Genomic DNA, 11,129 nt, shown 5'->3' on the forward strand with positions numbered 1-11,129 from the left:
AACAAAGCCTTAGAAAATCATATTAGGTCGTCCCATCCTTCCCTTTTCCGCTCTTTGAGGAATCCACATTCGGGGCAACAATAGGTCAGCTGGATCTCAGTTTTTTTTTTTTTTTAGCCACTGAGCTGTCGTCTTTTTAAGGACCAACATGATTGTATTTAAATTTTGCTCTTGAAGAATAGCAATTGTTTTCAGTGATACATTTGGCTGGGAAAAGTAGCTGTAACCTGGAGGATCCTTGAGAGTTTCTGATGTTTTTGAGAATTAGTTTTACTTTAGCATTGTGTAAAGGAGTATGTTAAACGTTTCTCCAATCTGTTGTCTTTGAAAGTTTTTATCTTTTCTTTTAACATAATAATATAGAACACATGTTCTTTCAGAGAGCTGTAACACTTGGATTTATGCTACATTTTGGTCATAAAAGGTCTTATATAAGTAATCAGAATGCCTAGATATAAACTTGATGCACCTTCTTAAAGTTTTTGTTTTTGTTTGTTTGTTTTATTGGAAATCTTTGCCTACTAGACACAGGTATTTGCCTCATTTTTAAAGTATCAAAACCTTAGAAATCTAACAGTTTTATTTTTATATAAATGCAAGGAAAACATAAATACGTGACATAAATAACTGCTTTAATTCCAACCTGATTTTATTGCTTTTTAATTTGGTTTGTTAATGAAGCATAAAGCTCAAGCAATAAAAAAAAAAAAAACAGTTTTTGATTTCTCCTTGTAGTGGTGATTTTATTTACATTTACAAGTTGAATTTATATGTTTGTTAGAACATATCAGTCAACAATGAATCTTTTTTTGATGTAAACAAGGTTTAATCTATCTTTATGGGCATTCATTATATTTCAGCTTCATACTGCCAGCTGACTGGCAGTATGAAGCAACATGAAGCGAAAAGTCTGCGTTGCATTACACTAGGGAATTGGCTTCTGTACTTTTATTTTGGCATCTCTTTAAATGGTTTTTGAAACTATAGAAGGGGTATGACAAATGCTGGCTGTTTTAATGTACTTGGTTTTCTTTCATTGTAAGAAAAGTAAAAAGAAGCATATTTTAAGTTCGGTTGCTGGGTTTCGTTTGTTGTGCAGAAGGTTGAAGCGTTTTAGCTGGCTCTTCAGGCGCTCCTTCAGCTTGTTTGTTTCCAACCTTTAGGCTGTAATCTACCCAGACTTGGGTTGACATGCCTGTCAAGCACCTCTTAACTCGTCTCTGACATTTAGACAAACACTCAATCAGCCAAAGTGTTTTTAGTCTTCAATATTTATCTTGAAGTGTGGCTGAAAGTAGTTTTTTACTAAGAAAGAAGCTGTTTGTTGGTATTGAAAGAGTTGCTTGGGTTCCACTGTTTTCTAAACTGCTGTGTGTTTGTGTGCCCCTTCTAATTGTTGCAGGGTACGCCAGTGTTTGTCCACGCCGGGCCCTTCGCCAACATCGCCCATGGCAACTCCTCGGTGCTGGCAGACAAGCTGGCTTTGAAGTTGGTCAGAAAGGACGGCTATGTGGGTGAGAGCGCTCAGACTTCACAGCCGGGTCACTCAGATGGCTGTAAGCCTTCAGGATGACAACAGTCCCAGATCAGCTTTGCTCTTAAATGGCAGCTGGTGGGATGAAATGATTTCAATTAAACCACAATGATGAACCTCAGCTGTCACGTCCATCTTGGTTTCTGGTCATGGCTCTGTTCCATCTGGCTCTGATAGACTACTGTAGTGAGCTCCACTGCTCTCATACTTTCTAAGAAACTCACCAAAGGATTGTGCAAATAGTGAAAAAGAACTGTAGAGGAAGGAAGCAAGTTGATAATCTTAAGAGGCCCAGGAATGCTTTAGAGTAAACCACACTAATCCCTTCAATGTCAAAGACGCTTTAGTATTTAACATTTTATCTGTCCGTATCTATCCTGGTGCTCTTTTTGTCTTCATTTGCTTTGACGCAGACTATGACTGGAATGTTTGTGGAGTTTTCCAGGTGGATTTGGTTCAGATGTAGATATTTCTATGGCCATTTTTTTCTGAATAAGATATGTGCAGCATTTATTGGGAACTCAGATGTTAATATCAACCCTGTAATGCAAGGAGGCCCGTGTGCTTCTTTCTACCTCCATTGTTCTCTGTTTATCTTAGAACCACCCCCCCATGTGTCCTTGTGTTTGTTACCTGACTCCCTGATATGCCAGGAAATGGACCTCCCTAGTTTTTTCCTCCCCAGGCAGCTCAGATGCACGTACCCCACACATTCCCTTTTCTTATTTTGGCGTGCCAGATCAGCTCACATTATTCTAGCCGATTAAATCCAGATTTTTGAAAAAGGAACAACACATTTTCCACAAACAGATTGCTTTATTTTTATCTACTTCCCTGCATTTTGGAAGTCGGCTTCTTCAACGGACTGTGAGACAATCTCTGATTAAATAATACTTCACTATTCCACTTGAAGCTTTAGTGGGCAGTGTTGGTACTTTACATAAAAAATGCACCATCCCATTTTTTTTTGGGCATATTAATTAAATATAGCAAATCAATTTCTTTTTTTCTTTTTTTGCCTTAAATTGCATCACTGAACAGCATGCAGTTTAAATATAAAAATCTGATCTGCTTAATGGTTGTATACTATGAGGCATAGGTTGAATTGTATTTTATTCCATCATATGCTGCAGGATTCAGAGCTGGTTACCCTTTCATAGCACCTGCAATAATTGTACTGTAACACGTTTTTGGTATAAAATTTATTAAATCCTCTTTGGCACATCTTTAATTAATTCATCATAACAAATTGTTGACTTTTTAAAAAACTGAAAAATACAACTGAAATACAAAAACAACTGATACTGGTTTGCAGGAAAATCTATGGACCACAGAAAAATATAATTTAAGTGAAAGACAAAACTTTTGCAAAACTGCTGCAAATATTTCACACGTCACACTCTTTGTTTAAAAATAGTCTCAGTAGCTGAAGAGTTTGGGCGTCAGAAGTGCAAATATAAGACCATTGTTCTTCTCCACAGGAGTTATCAGCCAACAGAGAGCAGTCAGAACAATACAAGCAGTGGTCTGAAGCACTTCTCAGCTTATGTTTCAGTCAGTAATCTGAAGATGTGTAGCACACTTTGGCCATCATCTGAAAAGTGTCAACATGGAAGTCATGATTAAAGTTCTTCCCCTCTGGTCAACTCTTGGGGAAGGTTAGAGAGACTTTTGTAATTGTCAGATTTAAGCGTAGATCGCAAACCTAGTGTCGTATGGAGAGACGATACTCGGCAAAGCTGAGTCTGTGTCTGCCCTCTGGTCCATCTAACAAGTATCCTGGTCAGCAGAATAGGATACTGAGGATGATTACAACAGTCCAGTGATGCCATGCTCTTCTAAAGAGCATATGGCAGATGCAAAAACCAGTATCTGATCACTTTAGAGAAAAGATGACCTTTTATCTGATTGGGTGCTGCACAAAATTTTAAAACAAACGCTACCTTTTATAAAAAAAAAAGAAACTAATATTTATGTCTGGCTTGTATTCTGGGTGGTGCACTTTGAGTTTATTGTAATTCCCATAAAGGAAGTATTTGAACCTTTTGTGACCCCTGATGTTTGAGGGGATCATAATGAAATTACTCCTGGTCATGCTTCATCGGCCTTCTTGTTATTGTGGTGTCCTTAGGAATCTGGGATTAAAGTGAAAAGCTGCTGCTCTCTGTGGGGATGTGGGCTGGAAATCTGGGAATCCGAAACACCAGATGTGTATGAGTCCTATATCATTAGCTGTCTGGCTTACTAACTACAAATAACCCGCGGCTCCTGCTTTCAAGATTTCCCACGTTAAGTTTCCCTAAAGACTAATAAAAAAATAAAAAAAATCTTTAGGTCTGGTTATATATAAACAAAAACATTTAAAACACAATATTTTTAAGCACCTACTTTTCAATGCGCCAATGCTTTATTCTCAAAGCTTATTCCTTCTTTCATTTTCAGTATAAAGGTGGAACTAATTAATCAAAACTAACTCTTCATATATATGAATTAAATGTTGTCATTGTAGCAGAGAAGACATAAGTGGCTAAATTAGTGACGTCATTAATAGAAATCAGTGTAAAACAAACCTGAAGGTTGATGGGTTTTTTTAAGACCTGTATAGATAGTTAATGGTCTGATTAATGTTGCTCACTTTGCAGCAGGGCTGTTAGTTTTATCGCCTGCATTTGCATTGATTTTTTCTCCCTAAACAGACAGATAACTAACATCCTGCCAATCAGTGGGTAACCAGATGATTTTTAACCCGACTGATCCATTGACCCAAAATGTTAACACGCTCTATAGTCCTCTGCTATCTGCACCTTCATTAGCACCTGCTAGCAGTATTAGTCTGAATCTTACACCAGCATAGTTTTTATTTATTTATGTTTTGTAAAAATTAAGAAAAAAAAAATTGAAGATATGTGTTGAGTGTTGTCCTTTCTTGCAGTTAATTGCATTGGTTGTCTTCAGTAAAGATCAATCAAATACAGCTTCAATTATATAATCTGTGAAATTTAATATTTTTTGAACAGATCTGCGATTCAAAATAAACCTTTTGAATCACGTCTTATTTTTAGTTGTTTATCTAGTCTAGTTTAGTCTAATTTGCTTTTTTATTGTCTTATTGGGGATCTTGAAATTGGCAATACTTAAGTTTTAAATTAGGAGGAAAAAAAATGGAGAACTTTGATATTTGAAGGACTTAGAGCTTTTGAAAAGATGAGTTTAAAAGATCTGAGTCCTCTGAAAAAAAAAATCCATAAACTGATTTTAAGAGTGTTATAGTTTAAGGCACAGTGGTTAGTTTTGACTTTCAGAGCTAAAGTGGCTAGCTTCCATCAAAACTTAACCGGCCACTCAAAGCTGTCCGCATGTCACTATACAAGTAGATGGTAATCGCTTAATGCACACACTTACACGCTCCAAAATGGCTCGTAAGAGGAAACCCCATCTTAACAAAGCCTGGATTCCATGTGGACCTTTGGCTCATTCAAAAGGCCCTTGTTCAGTGCTGTCCGTCTGAAAGGCCCTCTGTCTTTTAGAGAGCACTTAGATCGTACCCATTACTCTGTGCATCACTACTTCTCTGCTGTTCAGGTCTCTTGGTTAAGACTGAATGAGCTCATCTGTTTGCTGTTTGTTTTAATGAGTTCAACTTTTGTCAGATCTAGTGTTAAACAGTAAACGAATCATTGTTGAATTGAGCAACAGTGATAGATGATAGTCAAACAATCAGCAATCTTTATAAGGATTCACCATAGATTTTAGTTTAGCAGCTTTGATTCAATTTAAACAACAATCACTCTTTTAGACAGTTTACTTAGATCAGTTTCTTGTTATAATGTTGGAAAATTGCTAGTATTTATGTCTGTCTTCATACTATTGGTGTTTAAGTTGTGTGTGTGTGTCTTTCTCAAGTGACTGAAGCTGGCTTCGGAGCAGACATCGGGATGGAGAAATTCTTTAATATTAAGTGTCGAGCTTCTGGTTTGAGGCCCAATGTGGTGGTGCTGGTTGCAACTGTGCGAGCGCTGAAGATGCACGGAGGGGGCCCAAATGTAAGTATGCATTGTGACCAGTTTCTTTTTCTCTGTGGTAACTTTAATAAACCTTTATAAATATTCTTATGTATTGGTAGAAAAAAAAACTAAATCAGCAGCTGAAGGGCTAATAAAGTAACACTATGTTTTGTAGACTCAAATACAGTGTACTACCCCCTGTACAAGGGATGTAAACAAATAATCAGCTTGCAATGATTTGTTGATTAGATTTAAATTCATAGATAAAGTCCGCTTATGAAGAATGTTTTTTTGGTGGTTTAATGTTACCACTGTTCATTCTTAAGCAGAGTCTAACTCGTATTTGCAAGAGAAATAATCCAACAGGAGGCGTGTTAACAGGATGCAGAATGGACTTTATGCTTTTTTCTTTGTAAATATAAACAAATAAATCCTAAATTATCCCCTAAATAGCTTCCATATGGTCCTACTTTGTGATTGAGCAATGTCAACTTCTCTGCTGTGCTTGAAAGACAATGATAAAAAGTGGATGGTATAATGCTAAACAATGGTTAAACAGCAGAAGAAGACAGGTTAACAATAAGCACGGTAGACTGGAAAGGTGGGGATTTAATGGACTTCATGGATTTGAGTTTTTAGTCCTGTGAAAACAACAAAAACATGGTTTAAAAGCGCTACTAACAGCAAAAAGTCTCTCCCAGCGCTGACTATCGCAGGTAACATCCACTTCTAAACAAAAGGCAGCATATCCTGTTTTTCTATAATAGTTTACATCCCTTTACCTTGGAAATCATTGGCGCTTCACCTATTTTAATTTATGTTTTTAAATTCAGTTACCTAATAGGTTCCTTTTTGTGATATCTTATTAAAATGTTTACTAATATGTGAAAAAAAATGTTTATTCAGTCAGTTTTAATACAGCTGCCACAAACAAACAGTTAAGTTTTTATGATGCCACTGAGTTAGGATCAAGTCATTTTAGATCAGTTAATCGATAAGATGCGTCCCTACGCGGTATCTAAAGCATCTCTCTTTTTTTGGTTTATTTTTACTTATGAATCAGTTAAATGTTTGTCAGTCACATCAGGAAAGCTCTCCATGTTGTGTCACTGGTGAAATCTGTGAGCAATAAAACTATTTTTTAATTGTTTACTCCTCTTTTAAAGTAGTTGGAATTTCATAGCATCAGCTTCCCTTCAATAAATGTGTAGCAGTAATAGCAGTTTTAAAAACTACCGGTAATGAGAAGAATTTATATTACTTAATTTTTTCCAACTGCATACATTTTAAAAAAGAAAAGAAAAAATATGTTTATTCTGTTATGTCTTATTATATGTCTTGTGTTTTAGGTGTCAGCTGGTGCGCCTCTTCCCAAAGAGTACATTGACGAGGTATGAGCTTAGATACCAGAGTGTACAGATTGGGGAGCATGACAAATATGAAAATATGTCTGAGCTGATGCATTGGCTGCTCTGAACATACAGTAGCTTCCAATCTAATTAACATAAATGGGCTGGGATGTTTTAATTGCATTAAGTGAAATGTTTGCTGTGTTGCAGGCAAATTAAAGCTTATTACAGAGCTCTGTTCATGGAACAGGACATGAGATTTGATGCCATTTTAAGAAATTTAAGGGAGCTCATAAGGAGTTTCTCCTGGTGACCTGAGCTAGTCTGTTTCATCTGCTTTGTTTCCAGCTGCAGTCGGAGCTCCACCTGTATAGAAAAGCACAAACATGGTTATTTGATTAGCAGCTCATATAGAACATGAGTTTGTGGTTTCCGGCCTATCTGGTCAGAATCCCTGGACTTTGGTCACCAAAGTCTGTCAGGATTCAGAGAAGAAGATGCATGGAAAAGTCAGATTTCTATATCTATATGTCAGAGTTAAGATGAGCTTCATATTCTGTTTTGGAGTAGCTACCAATTTAGTGAACAGGACAACGGCAGAACAATAAAAAATGTGGGATACTTTCTATAGTAGATTTCATTACCCAGACCAAGTACAGAAGAATGAATGTTAAAATACCCAAAAGAATCTAAGAATCAACGTTAATGGCTGCAATAAATTTTTAATGCTTAAAATGATTTCTTCTGAATTTGTTTTGACTCCTCTGTGAAATTGTTGAGCAGGAAATGAGAGCATTTAAGCTTGACGTGAGCTGAAATCGCTGATTTCCTGTGTGAGCATCCAAATGATCTCTCTCTAAATTGCTCTTACTGTTTCAGCTGAAGCAGCTTCCTTAGATGTTGACTGTTAGATGAACTGAGGGGTCATGTAACAGTTTTATTTATTTATTTATATATATACGGTATAATATATAATATATATATATAATATATACACAGAAGGCTTTGTAAAAGTAAGCACACCCAAAGATATTTTACAACATATTTTATTGATTCATCATTTCATAGATGCACCAAACGTAATTATAGTTCTGGATTTCAACTGTTAAAGGTGCCGTAAGAGATCTTGGAAAAACGGTTCCAGCGAGCTATATTTTTGAACATACACAACCATGTATTCTCCCTTCAGAACACCCCTCGAAACCATGCCTTCAAAACACATGAATGCACATGAGCAGCGGGAGCAGCGATGATGATGCAGATCGCCATGATCACTCCTTTGAATTGGTCATTAACGCCTAAATTAAGTCAAAATGCCGAAATCTGCCAGCAAAACATGTTTGCTTTCAATACCCTGGTGCCGGCAGTTTGGATCACGGACATGAAAAACGCCTTCCAGGCGGTCGCCTCCACCACAGCAAACTGGGCCATAGGCTGCAGTTGAATAGGTTTCCTAGTGACTGCACACCGCCGGTGTACGGGGGTCTCAGGGGCTCTGACAGAAATAATATTTGAAGGCAGGATGGTAATCTGGACGAACTGACTGCACTGACAATGTTTTCAGATGGACTTTCTCACTTCAAAATAGATTCAAACTGCTTTTTACCCACTGATCACAGCAAATATAGCTGCCATTGTTACAGGCAAAGAAAGGATAGGGTAGCTTCGCCCAACACGCATCAAACCCACTTTTCGACCACACAGCCAGAGCAGCAACCGGGATTTTGGTCGACTACAATGCAGCACGTAGTCGAAACAGGGAGCCAGCGGGGGACAGAGCGACCGACCCGACCCGGTGATGGTAGCCTGGACACCTGCATCCCCGTGCTTCCCCTCCTCCTGCCTTACCACTCCCCAGCCCCCCTCTTCTGGCTGAGGACTGACGGCTCATGGCTCTCTGCTGAGGTCCGGTCCAGTCAGCGGTTCAGCAGTTGACACTTCAGAAACTTTTCAGAAACCCAAACCTGGTCACCCTAGCAAAGATGCTTCAGCCGCCCATCAGAACTAAACTTGTACAAGCATAGAAAATGAAGCATCACGTGCGTTTTTGCTGCTCTTGCTGCTTTAGGCGTGAACGTAGCATAACAGTGGCTAGCTTCCAGCAATGGCATCCTGCACGAGCATTGGGGGGATCGATCCGTTCATGTGTCAAGGTATGCGCCCAGGGGGGGAGGGACAAACAGATGACCGTGATTGACGTGTCAGGAACCAATCTTGTACAATGGTTCGTCTTTTGTGATTGGTTGGGGTTATTCATTGATTTCTCACTGTATTGGGGAACATTTATTTTAGTTTCACTTCCTGACCTTCTATTTCACTGCTTGCTAAGCGGCTGTAGGGAGATCTTTAAGCCACATAGTTAAAAATATGTCAGAAAAGACACCTTTAAATATAGTCAAAATAATGTTTTGATCTAATCTATGGTATTGGTTCTATATTTCAGCTCCTCCTGCTTAAAGTAGAACTTTTTTTTTTATTTGTCTTCAAGATTCCTTTCTATTTGCCTGCATCGATACTTTCATTAATTTTACTAGCTACCCTGTTTCTGTACCCAGACAGCATGATGCTGCTGCTGTCAGCAATGTTTCATGGTGGGGATGGATTTTTCAGGGTGACGAGCAGGGTTGTTGTGACCAAGGGCAACCAGCCAGTCGATCATTCTCCACATGTTCATGTGGATCTCATTTAATAATTACGAGACTGGAATTTATTTTAGGAAATATTAGGCTAAAGTGGGCTAAGAAACATTCATGCCACACGATTCAGGTTTTACAAAAAGTGGGGGAAGGGGGACTTCAGTTTGCCTTTTATTTGTGTTGTTTTATCATATTAAATCCATATAGAATAGATTGGTTAGTTTTTTATTATGACCTTTTGAAAGGAACTGAAGAAAACAAGTTTAACCAAATGCTCCTGTTGTTTTTTTTTTAAGCCTCTGAGTTCTTTGTGCGTTTCTCTCGTAGAACCTCAGCCTCGTTGCCAGCGGCTGCCGTAGCAACCTGAAGAAGCAAATCCAGATTGCTCACCTATTTGGCGTTCCTGTTGTTGTGGCGCTGAACGCTTTCAGGTACTTTAAACCATTTCAAATCCAAAATACCAAGTTTTTAAATCCATCTGATTCTCATTTCTTGTCCTTTGAGTGATCGCATATAAGACTGTCTCCCCTCTGGTCATTTAGGACGGACACCCAAGCAGAGATCGACCTGGTGTGTCAGATAGCCAGAGAGTGTGGTGCTTCTGACGCTGTGCCGTGTCAGCACTGGTCGCAGGGTGGGCGGGGCTCTTTACAGCTGGCCAAGGCTGTGAAAGAGGCAGCTAGCAGACCTGCAAACTTCCAGTTCCTGTATAATACAGAGGTTAGCTCAGGTGCTACGTACACCAACATTTCTTACCATTGAAATACCTTCATGTTTGATTTTCTTTGGATACTTTGTTTGCACCCAATGATTAATTTGTTTTCACCAAAGCTTGTTGAGGTTAGAAAAAAATCAGCTGTTTTGAGTTTTTTAGATGAAGTAGTTGTGACTTAAATTAACTGCCGCCATCACATTGGCTGTCATTAAGGGTTGTTCCATTCACAGCATGCTTGTTAAGGGAAAAACACTTATTTGGACTGATATGAACTCTTGAAATCCAGTGGGAAGTGTCAGAAGACTTGGCTTGTTATATTCAGTCCTTAAATCGAATCACTTGGTTAAACACTTCAGATTAGTGTTGGCCTCATACAGATGTTTACTCTAATTGGTACTTCCCCTCCTTTATTGGCTCCCTGTCCCTCTGTGTCTACACGTTGCCGATGCGCTGCTTTTCCCACAGATGCCGATACTGGAGAAGATCCGAACAATAGCCCAGAAAGTGTACGGAGCGGAGGACATCGAGCTGTCTCCAGAGGCCAGGAGCAAAATAGATTACTATAATCAACAGGTGAGATCACTGCAGCTGTAATGAAAGACTCACAAAGGGACGGGAATCCTGTTGCCTCTATCCTCCCCCTGCTCTCTGTTTATACTCTATAACCCCGTTTTTATGCTTGTATTTAGGGTTATGGATCATTGCCCATCTGCATGGCAAAGACCCATCTGTCCCTGTCCCACATGCCTGATAAGAAAGGCGCACCCACTGGATTCGTTCTGCCCATCAGGGATGTCCGTGCAAGTATTGGAGCAGGCTTCATCTACCCACTAGTGGGAACGGTAAGAGGGATTTGGATGTTAAAACTAGCAACACATTTAACCTTTTAAA

The 11,129-nt window shown here is 38.8% G+C and overlaps 1 protein-coding gene across 1 annotated transcript in view; it reads left to right on the plus strand.

Moving 5' to 3' along the window:
• Positions 1-11,129, plus strand: part of mthfd1l (methylenetetrahydrofolate dehydrogenase (NADP+ dependent) 1-like) — a 36,858-nt gene that overhangs the window by 19,224 nt on the left and 6,505 nt on the right. Inside the window, exons 20-26 of the mRNA XM_015400947.1 lie at positions 1,403-1,514; positions 5,438-5,577; positions 6,888-6,929; positions 9,851-9,954; positions 10,066-10,243; positions 10,704-10,811; positions 10,928-11,080. Of these exons, the coding sequence (XP_015256433.1) occupies positions 1,403-1,514; positions 5,438-5,577; positions 6,888-6,929; positions 9,851-9,954; positions 10,066-10,243; positions 10,704-10,811; positions 10,928-11,080 (837 nt within the window). The remainder of the gene's footprint in view (positions 1-1,402; positions 1,515-5,437; positions 5,578-6,887; positions 6,930-9,850; positions 9,955-10,065; positions 10,244-10,703; positions 10,812-10,927; positions 11,081-11,129) is intronic.

The sequence above is a fragment of the Cyprinodon variegatus genome, unplaced genomic scaffold, assembly GCF_000732505.1.
Source record: "Cyprinodon variegatus isolate N-32 unplaced genomic scaffold, C_variegatus-1.0 Scaffold1163, whole genome shotgun sequence".
Classification (NCBI taxonomy): domain Eukaryota; kingdom Metazoa; phylum Chordata; class Actinopteri; order Cyprinodontiformes; family Cyprinodontidae; genus Cyprinodon; species Cyprinodon variegatus.